Genomic DNA, 18,993 nt, shown 5'->3' on the forward strand with positions numbered 1-18,993 from the left:
CCAATTTGTCTAACAAACTTCCACCTTGTGTTACACATTTTCACATTTGACCATATCCCAAAGAGGAGTCGAGTTTAACTCTTTCCTTACAAACGCACAGCAGGTCAGGCAGCAACTCTGGAAAGAAAGCCAGCGTCCTGATACTTCGGTTTATTGTGGTCACATGTACCAAGGGGCAGAGAAAAATTGTCATCCATACAGATCATATCAACACAGATATATATCATACAGATCATATCGCTGAGCTAGTCCAAGAAAGGGGAAACAATAACAGAATGCTGAATAAGTGTTACAGTCACACAGAGAGTACAGTGCAGGTAGACAGTAGGGACAAAGTCATAATGAGATAAATTGTGAGGTTAATGGTGCCAATGACAATAACTTCTCACTCAACTTCAACAAAACCAAAGAGCTTATTATTGACTACAGCCGATGGAAATTGGAGGTGAGGGGATCAAGGCGGAAGAGGGTCAGTAACTTTAAATTCCTCAATGTTATCATTTAGAGGATCAGTCCTGGGCCCAGCACGTCAGTGTCATTGCAAAGAAAGCAGGTCAGCAGCACCTGTACTTTCTTAGAAGTTTTCATAGATTTAGTAGGACATCTAAAACGTGGGCAAACTTCTGTAGATGTGCAGTGGAGAGTGTATTGACTGGCTGCGTCACATCCTGGTATGGAAGCACAAATGCCCTTGAAAGGAAAATCCTAGAGCAAGTAGTGGATGCAGCCCAGTACATCATGGGCAAAGCCCTCCCCACTATTGAGCACATCTACATGATGCATTGTTGCAGGAAAACAACGTTCATCGTCGGACCGTGCTCGCTTCTTGCTGCTGCCATCGAGGAGGCGGTACAGGAACCTCAGGACTCACACCATCAGGTTCAGGAGCAGTTATTATCCCTCAATCAGCGTGGATAACTTCACCCACCTCAACTCTGAACTGACCCACAACCTACAGACTCACTTTCAAGGGCTCGTCAACTCACATTCTCGGTATTATTTATTCGCTTATTATTTTGTTTTTCTTTTTGTATTTGCACAAGTTGCTGACTTTTGCGCACAGTGTCAGTCAGTAGTTTTGCATTGATTCTATTGTGTTACTTTGCATCTACTGTAAGAACGTGAATCCCAGGGTAGGACGTGGTGTCGTGTATGTACTTTGCTGCCCTAAATGCCAGCAGCATGATGATGAGATGTTCTTTGAGAATAAGTTTACTTTGAACTCAAGAGTCCATCTTGTCATACAGGAGGACCATTCAAGAGGCTTCTGACACTGGGAGCCTGCTGCGATTTCTTTTCAAACATCTCCCGATGGGCGAGGGGAGAGGAGAGAGTAGGCTCTTTGATGAGGCTGGTTGCTTTACTGAGGCAGTGAGAGGTATAGACAGGGTCCACAGAGCTGCTGATCTGTGTCCTCAATTCTCTGCAGTTTCTTGCACTCCGCAACCCTTTTCCACCACTTTCCTACAGGGAAGGAATGGTCCCACCCAAACTCTCTCTGTATGTGACCCTAGGCCAACATCTTGTGGTTGGCAGTATGCCTTCTGATGGGCCAGAGGGATAGTGATGGTTGAAGAATGTGATTCACTAGAGGCAACTGGGATCTTTATTGGCCCCATCCTTTCTGAAAAAGATATCTCATCGCATGTCATGTAAACATGAGAATTTGCCCATTCAGCCCATTGGGTCTGAGCTGCCATTGGGCCCATTGGGTCTCTCCTGTCATTCGGCCCATTGGGTCTGAGCTGCCATTCGGCCCATTGGGTCTCTCCTGCCATTCAGCCCATTGGGTCTGAGCTGCCATTCGGCCCATTGGGTCTCTCCTGCCATTCAGCCCATTGGGTCTGAGCTGCCATTTGGCCCATTGGGTCTCTCCTGTCATTCGGCCCATTGGGTCTCTCCTGTCATTCGGCCCATTGGGTCTGAGCTGCCATTCGGCCCATTGGGTCTCTCCTGCCATTCGGCCCATTGGGTCTCTCCTGTCATTCGGCCCATTGGGTCTGAGCTGCCATTCGGCCCATTGGGTCTCTCCTGCCATTCGGCCCATTGGGTCTGAGCTGCCATTCGGCCCATTGGGTCTCTCCTGTCATTCGGCCCATTGGGTCTGAGCTGCCATTCGGCCCATTGGGTCTCTCCTGCCATTCGGCCCATTGGGTCTCTCCTGTCATTCGGCCCATTGGGTCTCTCCTGTCATTTGGCCCATTAGGTCTGAGCTGCCATTTGGCCCATTGGGTCTCTCCTGTCATTTGGCCCATTAGGTCTGAGCTGCCATTCGGCCCATTGGGTCTCTCCTGCCATTCAGCCCATTGGGTCTGAGCTGCCATTCGGCCCATTGGGTCTCTCCTGCCATTCAGCCCATTGGGTCTGAGCTGCCATTTGGCCCATTGGGTCTCTCCTGTCATTCGGCCCATTGGGTCTCTCCTGTCATTCGGCCCATTGGGTCTGAGCTGCCATTCGGCCCATTGGGTCTCTCCTGCCATTCGGCCCATTGGGTCTCTCCTGTCATTCGGCCCATTGGGTCTGAGCTGCCATTTGGCCCATTGGGTCTCTCCTGCCATTCGGCCCATTGGGTCTGAGCTGCCATTCGGCCCATTGGGTCTCTCCTGTCATTCGGCCCATTGGGTCTGAGCTGCCATTCGGCCCATTGGGTCTCTCCTGCCATTCGGCCCATTGGGTCTCTCCTGTCATTCGGCCCATTGGGTCTCTCCTGTCATTTGGCCCATTAGGTCTGAGCTGCCATTTGGCCCATTGGGTCTCTCCTACCATTCAGCCCATTGGGTTTCTCCTTCCATTTGGCCCATTAGGTCTGTCCTGCCATTCAATCATGGTCGATTTATTACCCTCCTGCATTCTCCCCATAATCTTTGATGCCCTGACTAATCAAGAGCCTATCAACCTCAGCTTTAAATATACCCAATGACCTGGCCTCCACAGCCATCTGTGGCAATGAATTCCTCAGATTCACCACCCCCGGGTAAGAAAATTCTTCCTTATCTCTGTTCTAAAGAGAAGATCTTCAATTCTGAGGCTGTGCCCTTTAGTCCCTCTCGATTCCCCTGCTATGGAAAACATCCTCACCACAGCCACTATTGAGCCTTTCAACATTCAATAGATTTCAATGAGGTCCCTCTGACCCCCTCAATTCTTATAAACTCCAGCAAGTACAGGCCCAAAGTCATCAAATATGTTAATCCTTTCATTCTGGGGGCACAGTTCTCATGAACCTCCTCTGGACCCTCTCCAATTCCAACAGGTACTTTCTCAGAAACTGCTCCCAATACTCCCAGTGCAGCCTGACCAGAGCCTTATCAAGCCTCACCATTACAGCCTTGCACATATATTGCAGTCTTCTCGAACCCAATGCTAACATTTGCAATTTCATTGAAATTAAAATATCTGCAGTAAAAAATTATAAGTTTGTAATGAAAGGAGACTTTTATAATTAATTAAAAGTTTTAAAAACATTAAGGGCTCTGAGAACAAACTTGTGAATGAAGGTTTCAAGTTTGGATTTTTTTAAAGTCTCCAATAGGGGAAATTGGGAAAAAGGAAATTTGTTTTTTTTTGTTACAAAGTACAGTAATATAATTAGTCACATTCAGAAAGCACCCGGAGTCACATGCTGGGTATTCCCCAAGTTAAAATTGGTTTAAGAGAGGCGGGGTTAGAACGATAACGTCCCAGTGTGGTGTCCCACTTACGAAATCGAGCCTCATTTTACCAAAGCGTTCAGCAGCTTAGCACGTAGAGCTAGATTTGCTCGTGGTGGTAAACATCGTCTTTTGCTACAATGGCCGAACTCTCCATCAATTTCAGGCGGCCCCATGAGTTGGACAGAAGTCGCATTCATAAGCAGGGCAAGGGGCTCGATGCAAAGACCGGGCTGGAGGCCGAGCGGCTGGACAGTGGGATTGACTCCATGCCGGAGGGCAGCGTGAGCAGTGTCACCGACCAAATGGACAATCTCAGCGTCAACTGCGAGAGTGTGGAGGAGGCGGCTCCGTCCCAGAACTGGACACAGTTCAGGAGTGAGGATGGTGATACGTGAGTGTTCAACTTTTATCACAGCGCCCCCCTCCCCACTTTCATGCAGAGGGTCCCAACTTTTGACGCAGCGCGCCCCCGCCTTGATACAACTTATCTTGAAGCAGATGCTATGAGTGACATTTAAGAAACTTTTGGGCAACTCAATACGCAGGGATGCGGGGAGATGGATCATGTAGAGAGGGAAAGAATCAGTTTAATTTATGGTGGGTGGTCTGCACAGCCATCGTGAGCCAATGGCCGCTTCCTGACCCGATGAAGGGCCTTTATTCATCTCCATAGATGCTGCCTGACCCGTTGAGTTCCTCCAGCATTTTGTGTGTGTTACTCTGACCGTAGACACTGACTGACCTGCTGAGTTCCTCCAGCATTTTGTGTGTGTTACTCTGTCCATAGACACTGTCTGACCTGCTGAGATCCTCCAGCATTTTGTGTGTGTTACTCTGACCGTAGACACTGTCTGACCTGCTGAGTTCCTCCAGCATTTTGTGTGTGTTACTCTGTCCGTAGACACTGTCTGACCTGCTGAGTTCCTCCAGCATTTTGTGTGTGTTACTCTGTCCATAGACACTGTCTGACCTGCTGAGTTCCTCCAGCATTTTGTGTGTGTTGCTCTGTCCATAGACACTGTCTGACCTGCTGAGTTCCTCCAGCATTTTGTGTGTGTTACTCTGACCGTAGACACTGTCTGACCTGCTGAGTTCCTCCAGCATTTTGTGTGTGTTTCTGTTCTTCTACAATAAATCTTTTTGATATACGCCGATAGCCACAAATGATTAAATACAGGCTTGGGAATAAAAAACAGATGCAATTCTAAATCTTAAAATTGAATGTGTAGCTCAGATTGAGGGCTCTTGGAAGAGTTTTTTTGTTAAACATTGGAATTTCCCCCACTTGATTAAAGTGTTCATATTGACTAGTCACGCTCTGCAAATTAAGACAGTGGGGTTCCTTGCGCGGGACGGACTCGACCTCGGTTTGTCGGCCGACAGCTCTGCAGAAAATGCAGCAGACCCTCAGACCTGCCCTCTGATCTTGGGGAACATGCCCCTTCCTTCACCCGAAGCCGGAGTCGAGCCCACAATCATCTGACGATTAGGGGACTACCATGAGACCCTGATACTGGCCCTCATTCTAGTCCGATCTGGTTCTGACCACAAGAGTCGTGGGGGGTGGGCGTAGGCATGGTGTAGGTAGAGGGGTCAGTGTTTGGCTGTTTTTGATTTGCTTTGGCGCGACATTGTGGGCCGAACGGCCTGTCCTGCACTGTACTCTTCGTTCTAGGTTAGCATCAATTAAAAAACTGAAACCTTAGGACAAGTGGTGGGGGCGGACAACGGAATCTGCGTGGGGTTGACTCAGTGTCTGTGTATGAGTGAGTGTGTCTAAGGGGAGAGAGTGAGAGGGAGGTGGGGGGCGGTTAAGGTAAATTTAATCTCTCCTAAGTAACACACAAAATGCTAGAAGAGCTCAGCAGGTCAGACAGCAAGCTGGGGTCCACGGACCCCCTCGGTTAATGGTGGGGGTCCGTGAGAAAGTGTAAGGCTGGAACCCCCGACCAAGGAAATGAATAAACAGGCGACGCTTCGGGCCGAAACCCTTCTTCAAGCCCTGAAACGTCGACTGTTCACTCTTTTCCACGGATGCTGTTGGTTCCTCCAGCGTCGTGTGCGTGTGTGTGTTGCTTTGGATTTCCAGCATCTGCAGAGCTCCTCTATCCAAGTCAGACTGGAGAGACTGCGGGTGAACTGACTCACTTTCCAAACCTGCTGGCCGGCGCTTGTTCAGATCCCAGCTTTCTGTTTCATGGCGTAGGCCAATGCTCCGTGGAAACCCTGAGGAGGGCAATAGGGAAGCCAGCCAGACCCTCAACTCCCCGCTGCGGCTAGTGATTACATGACCGACCTGGAAGGAACCGCCTGAGCAAATGGCTCTACAGATGGAAATGCCTCCGTCAGGTCCCCCACCCCATAGTCTCCTCATTTCGCTTCCCATCCGGCTACTTTTGTTTTGCTAAAATGGCATTAAAAAAACCACAAAGAAATGAAGAAGTAAGTGGCTGAGGAGAATTGGCAATCCTCTTCCTTCTGCGACCTGCAGATTACCGATCACCCACCACTCGGGGTGTGTACTAAACGAGTCCTCCTAACTCGCAGCGTCGATGCCCGTTTGCCAGGAAACTTCGAACCCCAGTTGCCTGCTGCGAGGAAATCTCTTCACCTTGTAGGAAAAAGTTGCAGTTCTGGCAAAAGAAAAGACAGGCAGCGGAGGGGGCGCGAAATGAGGAGATGGCGGGATCATCCGATAGAGGGTATTTACATTTGGGAAGGTGAACCGGAGGGCGGTGCCAAGCACTGTAAGGGGAATAGTGAAGGAAAGGGAATTTTCTTCACCCAGACAGCGGTGAGAATGAGGAAGCTGATGCAATGGGAAGTGGCTGAAGTGCGATACAGATGTATTTAACGGGAAGTTGGAGCGACATTGCGATCGGGGCCAATAAGAAGACTGGGTGGTGGGGGGGGGGAATGCCATCATCATGGGGCAAGGGGGGTGAATAGTCTCCACCACAATCAGCTTTCTTCTTAAAGTCCAAGGAAGTTTTCCCGTAGGCAAAAAGTGTTGGGGAAAATCCCAGTACTTTCTTTTGGAAAAGAAGGAAGTATCTTTGCTCTGTCGTGTGTGTGTGAGTGTGAGTGAGTGTCTGTGTGTGTGTGTGTGAGAGAGAGAGAGATGTCTGTGCACAGAGACAGAGACCGGAGGGGGAGCGCGCACTCACACAGGATTAGTCAATTTCTGCCTGGCCACTGTCGTCCTAAACTGGTAAATAAATATTAGCTGATGTCCCCACCCTGCTGAACGACCAGTTGTAACGGGAACCCACTGGGACCTTGGGCGTGAATGCCCGGTATTCCAACCCTTCCGACCCACCCCAGGGAATAATTGAGGGATATTCCTGGCGAGATCTGGCTCTATTTCAAAGAGGGGTGTAAACTTATTTTTATTTTGAAAACTGACCTTTGGGGAAACCCCATTGGAAATATTTAGATTCCAGTATAAATAGGACTTGGGGGAGAGGGGGTGGAATGACTGCCTCGTCCTTCACAGCACACCGCCAGAATTACCAATGCTAAAATTAGCCCCTTCCTCCCCCATAGCTTGGGTTAACCGATTCGTCCACCCACCTTAGGCCTATAAAGCATCTGCTTTGGGATCATCTGGTATCTGGAGCAGTTATGTGCTTTGCAAACTCCCACCAAGACCAGTGCTACCATCAAACAAGAGGGTGGAACTCAGCAGGTGTGGAGGGACATGGACAGTCATCTACAGATGCTGCCTGACCTGCTGGGTTTTTTTTGCTCAAGATAAGCAACATAAACTGCAGGTGCCGGAAATCTTATGCAACACATTCAAACCACTCAGCAGGTCAGGCAGCATCTCTGGAGAGGAATAAACTGTCGTCCTTTCGAGCTGAGACCCTTCGTCAGGACTGGAAACGAAGGGGGAAGAAGTAGAAGCAGACTCGTCATGGACCTCCATAGATGCTGTCTGACCTGCTGGGCATTTTGTGTGTGTTGCTCCTGATTGTCAGCATCTCTAGAGGGTATCAGTACTTAGTTTATTGAATTGAATTCACTTTATTTCTTACATCCTTCATATACATGAGGAGTAAAAATTTTTGTTACATTTCCATTCAAATCTGCACTTATTGTAATTTATAATAAATATTAAGTACAACAGGATAGTCAATATAACATAGAAATACAGTTGTATCAGCATGAATTAATCAGTCCGATGGCCTGGTGGAAGAAGCTGTCCCGGAGCCTGCTGGTCCTGGCTTTTATGCTGCGGTACCGTTTCCCAGATGGTAGCAGCTGGAACAGTTTGTGGTTGGGGTGACTCGGGTCCCCAATGATCCTTTGGGCCCTTTTTATACACCTGTCTTTGTAAATGTCCTGAATAGTAGGCAGTTCACATCTACAGATGTGCTGGGCTGTCTGCTCCACTCTCTGCAGAGACCTGTGATTGAGGGAGGTACAGTTCCCATACCAGGCAGTGATGCAGCCAGTCAGGATGCTCTCAATTGTGCCCCTGTAGAAAGTTCTTAGGATTTGGGGACTCATGCCGAACTTCCTCAACCGTCTGAGGTGAAAGAGGCGCTGTTGTGCCTTTTTCACCACACAGCCGGTATGTACAGACCACGTTAGATTCACAGTGATGTTTATGCCGAGGAACGTAAAGCTGTTCACCCTCTCAACCCCAGATCCGTTGATGTCAACAGTTATTATTGTCACGTGTACAGTGGTTTTTTTTTTGTTTGCATGTTGTCCATTCTTCCCAGCGTTAGTTCATTAGTTCTCCCTAAATTGGGAGATCAAATTTCTCACCCACTGCTTTTTAAAGTGAGGAAGGCAAATGCGATGTTAGCATTCATTTCAAGAAGACTATAAAAGCAAGGATGTGATGCTGAGGCTTTCTAAGGCACTGGTGAGAGCTCACTTGGAGTACTGTGAACAGTTTTGGGCCTCTTATCTGATAAATAATATGCGTACATTGGAGAGGGTTCAAAGGAGGTTCAGAGAAATGATTCTGGGATTGAATGGCTTATCATATGAGGGGCATATTTGATGGCTCTGGGCCTGTACTCACTAGAATTCACAAGAGTGAGGGGTGACCTAACTGAAACCTATTGAATGTTGAAAGGGCCTGATAGAGTGGATGTGGAGAGGATGTTTCCTACAGTGGGGGAGTCTAGGACCAGAGGACACAAATAGAGTGGATGTGGAGAGGATGTTTCCTATAGTGGGGGAGTCTAGGACCAGAGGACACAAATAGAGTGGATGTGGAGAGGATGTTTCCTATAGTGGGGGAGTCTAGGACCAGAGGGCACAGATAGAGTGGATGTGGAGAGGATGTTTCCTATAGTGGGGGAGTCTAGGGCCAGAGGACACAGATAGAGTGGATATGGAGAGGATGTTTCCTATAGTGGGGGAGTCTAGGACCAGAGGGCACAGATAGAGTGGATGTGGAGAGGATGTTTCCTATAGTGGGGGAGTCTAGGACCAGAGGACACAGATAGAGTGGATGTGGAGAGGACGTTTTCTATGGTGGGGGGAGTCTAGGACCAGAAGACACAGCCTCAGAATAGAGGGGTGTCCCCTTAGAACTGAGATGAGCAGGAATTTCTTTAGATAGATAGATAGATAGATACTTTATTCATCCCCATGGGGAAATTCAACATTTTTCCAATGTCCCATACTCTTATTGTAGCAAAACTAATTACATACAATATTTAACTCAATATAAATATGCATCAAAAATCACCCTCTCAAAAAGCATTAATAAATAGCTTTTAAAAAGTTCTTAAATAGTTTACTAAGAAATACATTGAATGGTAACTTAAGCTCAGTCCTGACCCCGGCACTTTAACATATCCTACCCCTGGCGTTTGAATTGTAAAGCCGAATGGCATTGGGGAGTAATGATCTCTTCATCCTGTCTGAGGAGCATTGCATCGATAGCAACCTGCTGCTACTGTTCCTGAACCTGGTGGTGTGGGACCTGAGGCTCATTGTGGTGAGTGAAGTTATCCACACTGGTTCAGGAGCCTGATGGTTGTGGGGTAATAACTGTTCCTGAACCTGGTGGTGTGGGTTTGTTCTCTTTAGAACAAAGGTGATTTAATCGAGGTGTGTAAAATTACAAGAGGCAGGGACAGGGTGAACCATGGCAGAGAAGGAAGAAAGTTTGGGTAAATTGGTGGTTCAAGTTCAAGTATATTATTGTCAAAGGTGAACAGGGTATGAATGCCGTTACAATTATCTTTGTACAGTAGCAGCAGTGTCTATAACAAGACAGGGACAAACATGTTAATGTAAGTGATATAAGTAAAGCTCTCGTGCTCAGAGACGTGCGCTCTGGGCTCTGGCAGTGAAGCCAGAAACCCTCTACAAAGACCCTTATTGAGCACACGTGGAACTGTCACCATGGGGCTCGGGAGGAACCCAAATGCCCCTGTTTGTAACCAGCAGGGTCTCTTGATGGGTTGAACAGCCTCCTTTCTCATAAATCCAAGCCTCCACATTGCTGTACAAATCTTGTCGCAGAGGATGGGCCATAAGGAAGTTCTTCTGGATTTGACAGATCCCTTTTGAACTTCCTTTTCAAAGTTGTGAAACCAATGGGGCCTTTTTACAGTAAGATTGATTCAGGAAATTCCCTTTGCTCTTGGTGAGGTGAAAGCGATTCTCTCTCAGGCTCTTGTGTTTTACGGCTGCTGGTTAGACTGGAAATGCTTACTCACTCCTCCATTTAAGAGCTGCCTGCATATTCACAGAACTTCCTGCCTGCAGTTTCTCATTCCCCTCTAATTTTTTTTTTCTCTTTCATTCAGGTTCCTTAACCTGGCCATTCTGCACAATTGCCCAGAGATTGCCATCCACCTCGTGAGGTCCAACACATCTGTCATTGACCTCTGCAACTCGTCCCAGCAGGTGAGTTTGTCCTGCACATCTTACACACCCCAGCATATTCACCAGTCAGCTTCTGGGAGCGGGCGGAGGGTCCACAGATCCATGGTCTCTAGCAGGTATCTACTGATGTACCATGGAGACCATTCTGACCGGTGTGGACACAGGATGAGGAAGAAGCTGCAAAGGACTGTAAATTCAGCATAGACAGTGGCCTCCCCACCTTCGAGGACACCTTCAGAAGGAGGTGGCATCCATCATTCAGGACATGCTGTCTTTTTATTACTCGCATCAGGGACGAGGCCCAGGAGCCTAAAGATGCACAGTTGACTTCCTAACCGGAAGACCACAATCTGTGTGGATTGGACCTCACTGACAGTCAACACTGGCCCTCCACAGGGGTGTGTGCTTAGCCCACTGCTCTACACCCATGACTGTGTGGCCAGGCAGAACTTAGACAGCATCTATAAATTTGCCGACGATACACCTATTTTTGGTGGAACTTCAGATGGTGACAAAAGGTTGCTTTTTCTAATTTGTTCCCACTTTCTCCCCCTTCTCCAGTGTCCACTGCACTTGTCAGTTATCGTGGGCCTGCCGGAGGTGACCAGGGAGCTGGTGCAGGCCGGTGCAGATCCGGAGAGCACAGACTACCTCGGCAACACTGCCCTGCACCTGGCCTGTGAGCAGGAAAACCTGGGGTGCATGAACGCACTCCTTGATCCAATCCTGACTGGAACCGGGGGCTGGTGCCAAGACCTGGAAAGGCGCAATTACAGCGGTATGTATTGGCTTGTCTGCTGCATCAAGGCCAGGATAACTGGCGGTTGGCTTTATCTTTATTGGATTTACTTGTTATATGTACAACATATTCTTATCCAAGGGATTTCTGTTACCTGGGTTATAAAGGAGATAGATTTTTCAGAGTCAGATTTACTATCTCTGATATATAGAGTGAAATGTGTTGAGATGAAGGATTTCAGCCCGAAACATTGACTATTTATTTATTCCTCTCCACGGATGCTGCCTGACCTGCTGAGTTCCTCCAGCACCTCGTGTGCGTTTCCAGCACCTGCGGATTTCCAGCACCTGCGGAACCTCTAGCGTTTCTGTTAGAGGAACGTATTGTTTGTGTCAATGAGAAGCACAGTCTGAGGATTACTCTGGGGGCAGCCCATGTGCCGACATAGCAAGCCCACGCTCACTAGCTCCAAACCGTCTGTCTTTGGACTGTGGGAGGAAACCCAAGCGATCACGGGGAGGGCATTCAACCTCCTCACAGGCAGCCATGGGAATCGAGCCCCATCTTACAGTTGGCACACTCTCTGATCCTTATTTTTCTGATCCCTGGGGCTTTTCCGGGGGTCAGGTTTTAAATCTTGACAATCATATATCTTAACATTTAAACAAAGATCCAGACATTTGAAACTAACTGAAGAAGCAAAGCAGAGATCAATGAAAGAAAAGAAAATATTGCAACTCTGAGAAATCCATCACCGTTGTAATCCAGATAACAGACATTGCAAACCTACCTGCGTTGCACAATTCCATCACGTGGGTAATTGTGAACAGCCAGCCAAAGAGAAACGAGAAACAGTTACTTAGCTGATACACGGCTTTATGCCAGTAAGTGGGGATGAACTGTGAAAAATACCAGTTTGTTAAAAAGATACAAATCACGACTTTAGTCTCGCATTAATTCAACTAATATGTTGTAACAACAATGGATTCCAAGAGCGCTGTGAAGCATTGTGCTAACCATGATACTACCGTGCCACCTCAGTGAATCAAACATGAAAACGGTTCCCATTGTGGTTACAGGCTACACGTGTCTACACATTGCGGTGATGAGAGGACGTTATGAAGCTGTTCAGAAACTGCTAGATTCGGGAGCCAACGTTAACACTCAGGTATGATTTTTTTTCCCAACAATACCTGTGTAAGTGTCTGTACGACAGCACAATTATTTTCTACTCATGAGATACGGGGGGCACAGGTTCACTATCATTTACTCATCCCTTATGGGGAGACACCAACTGAAGTCCCTGGGGAAGAAGCTCCCAAAGTTCTGTGGGGTCAGAGTTCCCAGGAACTACTTTAAAAGGAGATAATCCCCCCTTTCTTTGAACGGGTTCCATGATATTTCTTTGTTTCCTGGCTGTCTGTGGGAAGATGAATCTTAGGACTGAGAGGAAATCCACATGGTCACGGGGAGAGCGTACAAACTCTTTGCGGATAGTAGCAGCGGCAATTGAAGCCTGATCTTACCGTTAGCGTGGCAGACTGCTCCACTACCATAGCAGTTGCTGGCCACACATTGTGGTGCTGACATAGCATGCATGCCCGCCACATTCAGCAGAACAAGACTAGCAAAAGCACAGAACGAGTCCCTTTTACCCCACCCACCCGGTCACGCACACAGACGGGTCTCCAGCTTCAGGACAGGCCACCTCCAGACCTCCATCTGGACTCACATGCATCCCAGATCGATCTGCGGTGTGGTGAGCTGAGCCCGGCCTGCTGTGAGCTGCCCCGAGCTTCGTATCTATGGGCTCACTTTTGCTCTGAATGCTGTTGCTAGCTTTTATTGTTTGCACTATTTGTTTTTTTCTCCCTCTCTCTGTACATTGGATGTTTGTCGAATTTTCTAATGTTTTTTTTCAGGATTTCTCTGTTTCATTGCTACCTGTAAGGAGATGCTGTTTAGATAATTAGATAATAAATGCACTTTGAATTAATCTCTCAGACTGGATTCTAAATTCATATGTGTTATCACAAACTACTTTGACAATCATTTTCTTGCGGGCATTTACAGGAAAATAAAAAAATAACATAGAATTTTATACATAAACAAAGACTGACAAATGACCAATCTACAAAAGAAGGCAAGCTGGTTATTTTTTGAAAAATGCACACGTAACTCCCCCTGCTCCACCTGGAGCTGCTGCTCTCAGAGGGGAGGGGTGATGTATTGCAGAGGGGAGAATCTCACCTGAAATCTGACGGTATCTCTGCCTTCAGAGTCATTGATGGTCCTCCCTTCCAACAGGAACCGAACAGCGGGAGGACCCCCTTGCACTTGGCAGTCGAGTTCCAGCGCCGTGACGTGGTGCAGCTCCTCATCGAACGCGGAGCGGACGTGAACCGACTGATGTACAACAGTTGTACAGCCTTCCACCTCACCGCCGGCCGGCCAGACCTGGAGATCCAGAACCAGCTGTTCAAGCTGACCAACTCCTCGCTGATCCCACTCTACGAGTCCTCGGACTCAGAGTCCGAGGCGGACTGGGATATCCAATCGGACTGTGACGTGAGTGTCGACTGCGCTGTGCACCAATCCGGGGGGTGAGGGGGGGGGGGGCTGGTGGTCCACAAGGATTTCCTCTAACAAACTCCAAATAAGCCGTGGACTCTGCTCTCTCAGACCAATAGCCTGGGTTCTCATCCTGTGATCTTTGATGGGGCAGCATGATAGCGTAGTGGCCAGCACAACGCCTTACAGTACCAGCGACTCGGGTTCAATTCCCGTCACTGCCTGTAAGGAGTTTGTACAGTCTCCCTGTGACCGCGTGCGTTTCCTCCGGTTGCCTCCCACGGTCCAGTGATGTACCCACGGTGGGGTAATTGGCCATTGTAAGTTGGGGGATTGCTGGCACCACTCGAAGGGCCAGGAGGGCCTATTCTGTGCTGTTCTTCAATAGTTCAACAAAAGCCAGAATAAGGAGGTGGGAGAGGGGAAAGAGTCCAAGCTGGCAGGCGATAGGTGAGGGGGGAGGGGAATGAAGTAAGAAGCTGGCAGGTGATAGGTGAGACCTGGTGAGGGGGGGTGAATGAAGTAAGAAGCTGGCAGGTGATAGGTGAGGGGGTGAATGAAGTAAGAAGCTGGCAGGTGATAGGTGGGATCAGGTGAGGGGGTGAATGAAGTAAGAAACTGGCAGGTGATAGGTGAGACCAGGTGAGGGAGGGAATGAAGTAAGAAGCTGGCAGGTGATAGGTGAGACCAGGTGAGGGAGGAATGAAGTAAGAAACTGGCAGGTGATAGGTGAGACCAGGTGAGGGAGGGAATGAAGTAAGAAGCTGGCAGGTGATAGGTGGAAGGAGAAGGAATCTGATAGGACAGTAGACCACAGGGGAAAGAGAAAGAGGAGGGGACCCAGAGGGAGGTGATGGGCAGGCGAGGAGAAGCGGTGAATGAAGAACTAACATGGGGAACAGCAAAAGAGGGGAGGAAAGAGAAGTTACTGGAAACTAGAGAAATAACAACCAGATAATTTGTTTGCGAGAGAAGCCTTGGCCTGGATTCCTCTCTATTAGCTCCCGTCCTCCAGTAACGTAGCACCTCAGAGAATTCGGGTAAAGTCGTGATGCTAACAGTTTTCTGATCTGTGTTTTACAGATGCCTTTGGATTACGATGACCTTCAGATAGGAGGCCACTCTCTCCACTGAACAATATCGTGGACCTTCTCAGTCCAACTGTGATAACGGTTGTGTCATCAAAGTGGAACCACCAGCAGACACTGTACTTTCCAGGCTGGATCACAGATCCTCCCACTCTTCCTTCGAGAGAGGGAGAGACTGGACAGCCTCAAGTCCAAGCAGAGCAGGTTGCTCCCTCCCTGTCAGTGGGGCTCAGGATGTGGAGTGAGGTTGGCTGAAACTGGAGAGGGGCTGAATGGACACACGTGCAGAAAGTTGGCAGGCAAGAACAACCCAGAGAATTCCTCAAGCCTGTCACTTAAAGCCACCTTTCCCCACCTACCCAACCCTTCAACAGTAACTCATTCTACGCCTTTGCTGGACTTTGAATTCCATTGGATATGATGAACTGACAAGTGGGACTTTGGGTGGGAATGCCGCTCTCCCTCCCCCACCTCTCCTACCCTTGCGTTATCAGGCACGTGGGTTGTATACCCAGGCTGAGAGTTGTCAGGTCCGAGCCGCGATGGATCTTCATTGGGATTTGGACTGGTCTGGCCTCGGCCAGCATCTCTTCTGGAACTGTAGATGGACATCTACAAGGAAACGAGACTCAGTGATCTAGTCCTGCCGCACCTCGGGCCTGGATGGTACACACTCCCTCCACTCGTGGGATTCTTATGCAGAGAAGTCACGGAGGGCGAGGGCCCTCCCGCGTTACTCCAGTGCACCGATTCTGGTGCGCTGGGACCAGCAGTCTGCCCCTTCGCAACCTTGTCCCAGCCCTCGGAAGCTGAGTTCCAGAGCTCAGTAACTCCATGGCTGTACACTCCTCGTGAGGAATGTCTCTGCTTTCCCTCCAGGGGAATCAGTAACATTTCTCAAGAGTCACAACTTTGACCCCCCTTCCTTTCTTGCCAACCTCAATGCAAACATACAGACAATGCCCTTCGTGACACCCCAACCATTGTCTTGAGTTTCTTGTGCACTCTTTATCTGATTAAATGACCGAACCCCGGTACGTGTACCAAATTCTGACAGCCAGCAGCTCCACTAGACAAGACAGTCTCTGCAGCTTGCCACAGGCACATTAGACACTAATGCTTTGTATGATTCTTGAATCAGAAAGTCAGGGTAACCTAGGAAAACTGAATATTATGGGTTGTAGAATAACGTTGATTTCCTTTGTGAGTTTTAACCTTTTTATTCTGATGGTTTTGTCATTTTCATGTGGATTTTCATCAATAGGCAGGACAGTAAAACTTGGACAATCCATTATCCAATTATTTGGTGACCTTGAAGGTTTGGCACTTGAGTCACTAGATACTGATTCCATTTTATTTTCTGTCTCCAGCACATTGGGGCCACTGTTCTCATGTTCCCTGTTTGCTCTCCAGTGCTTCTGTAAACATGAAATTCCTTCCCCACCCCATCTTATTCTGGCTTCATCCCCCCCCCCCCACTTTCCAGTCCTGATTCGGGTCTCAGCTGAAAGCGTTGACTGTTTATTCCTCTCCGTAGACGCTGTCCAGCCTGCTGAGTTCCTCCAGCATTTTGTGTGTGTTCTTATTGGAGAAATATTGTTTAACATTTGTTGAGAGTGTTATATGAAGGAAAACGATGATAGACTAGTACATCTGAGCACACCAGATAAATGGAATTTTCCCACACTCTAAAGCAGGCAGTGGAATTTAAGCCTCGCCATACTCACTCACTACCCATTAGGTCTGTTGACGCTTAGGGCAGCAGTGAAGGTCCCCCATCTCTGGCAGTGTTCAGGGTTTCCTTCATCATGTCAGTAGCTTCCTCTCAGTTTTCACTACTGTCAGTCATACAAGTCCCGGGTGGAGACTCAGGAATACCGTCACACTCAGGTGTAGAAGGATTCTTCATTCCTGTTTCTGTAACAGTTTTGTTTGACCAGTCAGGGTTGTTAAACCTGAGCTGAAGCCCTGACCCTGGAGGAGCAGTGGATCACTCTTAGTCTGACCTCTACCCTTTGACCTGCTTGGAATGGGTGACCCTACCACCAGCCAGACTTCAGTCCGCTTCATTCTCCAGATCCTCAAGGCAGACAAGCCTCTAAAGCACAGTTGTGGTCCTCTTGGAGAAAGTTCTACCATTGGCACGGACTAGAAGGGCTGTTTTCCGTGCTGTAATTGTTATATGGTACTAGATGTCTACATGTGGGCAGAGAGTGGAGTATCCAGCCACCACCACACTTTGCTTGAAATTCAGTTATTTACCTTTGGGCTCAGCTCACTTATTGAAATGTACAAAAGCTCAGCAGGTTATATATTTATGAAGATAGGAAAAATATTTAGTCTATCTAGATTTCTCTATGTCACACAATGGTGAAGCGTTGCTTTGACTGACGTAGCCAGGCCATCTCCCCATCTACCAACCGAGTGGGAAAAATCCTGTCTGGGCTGCAAACCCTGCCATCCCAGGCAATCTGGATCACACTGCCCAAGTACTTCCTGTAAATCCGTTTTCATTCTACACAGTGCAGACATGACACTTTCCCGGTGACCAAACGTTCAGTGAAGTGACTGAATCAAAATTAAACTCAAAGATCAAAGTAAATTTATTGAAGTATATACTTGTCACCAAAGTACATTTGTTATCAAAGTATTATGCAGTATGCAACCGTGAGATTTGTTTTCCCAGAGAGAGCCCCGAAACAAAGAAACACCACGGAACCCATTCTAAGAAAATCATCAAACCCCCATTGCCACAAAAAAAGAACAAACTGCAAAACGGTAAAGAAGCAAGCAGAAAGCACAGAATATAAAACATTGAACCACAAAGTCACTGCAAGAACTTAGGAATGTTCAGTTCAGTTCAACTTGGAGCTGTGTTGTTCATTGGCCACAGAGTCAGTCCACCCCAATCAAAATCACACAAAATATTAAAAAGAAGCAATCAGAAACTAGACTCGCATCATGACATAAACTACAAATTGCATCGACAAAGACTTCTCCAAGAGTAGATACAAAGAAATACAATAGAATCGATGAAGAACTACACATAAAGAAAGACGGGTAAACAACGAACGTTCAAAAGATGAGAAGCTATGCAAATACAAACAAAAACAGATAAATATTGAGAACACAAGAGTCCTTGAAAGTGAACCTTGCAGAAGTAGAGTGAGGTACTGAAAATGTAAACCAGCTATTATTTATCTATTGATAGAAGGTGGCCTCGGTTTGTAAACTGAGGCATTTGTACAGAATTGTTTTGCGGATAGATTTATCTGATGCAAAAGACTTTATTTGATGTTTTGGGAATTTAATGTGTATGACAAAACAGGAAAATGACGTGCATTTGTAAATAATGTCTGACAAACTCTATTTTTATAATAAACGACAAAAAGTAGACAATGTGTGTTATTTGTTCATTCATTATGTGTCATGTTGTATGCATCAGAATCAGAATCAGGTTTATTATCACCGGCATGTGACGTGAAATTTGTTAACTTAGCAGCAGCAGTTCAATGCAATACATAATCTAGCAGAGACAGAAAAAAATAAAATAATAAATAAAAAAACATAATAAACCCGTAAATCAATTACATATATTGAATAGATTAAAAATTTGCAAAAACAGAAATACTGTATATTAAAAAAAGTGAGGTAGTGTCCAAGGGTTCAATGTCCATTTAGGAATCGATGGCAGAGGGGAAGAAGCTGTTCCTGAATCGCTGAGTGTGTGTCTTCAGGCTTCTGTACCTCCTACCTGATGGTAACAGTGAGAAAAGGGCATGCCCTGGGTGCTGGAGGTCCTTAATAATGGATGCTGCCTTTCTGAGACACCGCTCCCTAAATATGTCCTGGGTACTTTGTAGGCTAGCACCCAAGATGGAGCTGTCTAGATTTACAACCTTCTGCAGTTCTTTCAGTCCTGTGCAGTAGCTCCACCATACCAGGCAGTGATGCAGACTGTCAGAATGCTCTCCACGGTACAACTATAGAAGTTTCTGAGTGTATTTGTTGACATGCCAAATTTCTTCAAACTCCTGATAAAGTATAGCCGCTGTCTTGCCAGTGGCCACTGCTATCATGT

The 18,993-nt window shown here is 47.4% G+C and overlaps 1 protein-coding gene across 1 annotated transcript; it reads left to right on the forward strand.

Moving 5' to 3' along the window:
* The first annotated feature begins 3,717 nt into the window (after window positions 1-3,717).
* LOC140737413 (NF-kappa-B inhibitor alpha-like) lies at window positions 3,718-18,311 on the forward strand. Its single transcript, XM_073063902.1, has 6 exons — window positions 3,718-4,044; window positions 10,436-10,535; window positions 11,076-11,292; window positions 12,333-12,421; window positions 13,561-13,821; window positions 14,908-18,311. The coding sequence occupies exons 1-6, from the start codon at window positions 3,791-3,793 to the stop codon at window positions 14,956-14,958; spliced, it is 972 nt and encodes a 323-aa protein (XP_072920003.1). The 5' UTR covers window positions 3,718-3,790; the 3' UTR covers window positions 14,959-18,311.
* The last annotated feature ends 682 nt before the right edge of the window (window positions 18,312-18,993 follow it).

The sequence above is a fragment of the Hemitrygon akajei genome, chromosome 12 (genome assembly GCF_048418815.1).
Source record: "Hemitrygon akajei chromosome 12, sHemAka1.3, whole genome shotgun sequence".
Classification (NCBI taxonomy): Eukaryota; Metazoa; Chordata; class Chondrichthyes; order Myliobatiformes; family Dasyatidae; genus Hemitrygon; species Hemitrygon akajei.

What these genes read in the sequence shown, in the direction of transcription:
- LOC140737413 (XM_073063902.1), top strand. Translation starts at nt 3,791, where the DNA reads ATGGCCGAACTCTCCATCAATTTCAGGCGGCCCCATGAGTTGGACAGA. An exon ending in AGGAGTGAGGATGGTGATAC is followed by an intron (nt 4,045 to 10,435) that starts GTGAGTGTTCAA and finishes TCTTTCATTCAG; the next exon opens with GTTCCTTAACCTGGCCATTC. An exon ending in GGAAAGGCGCAATTACAGCG is followed by an intron (nt 11,293 to 12,332) that starts GTATGTATTGGC and finishes TTGTGGTTACAG; the next exon opens with GCTACACGTGTCTACACATT.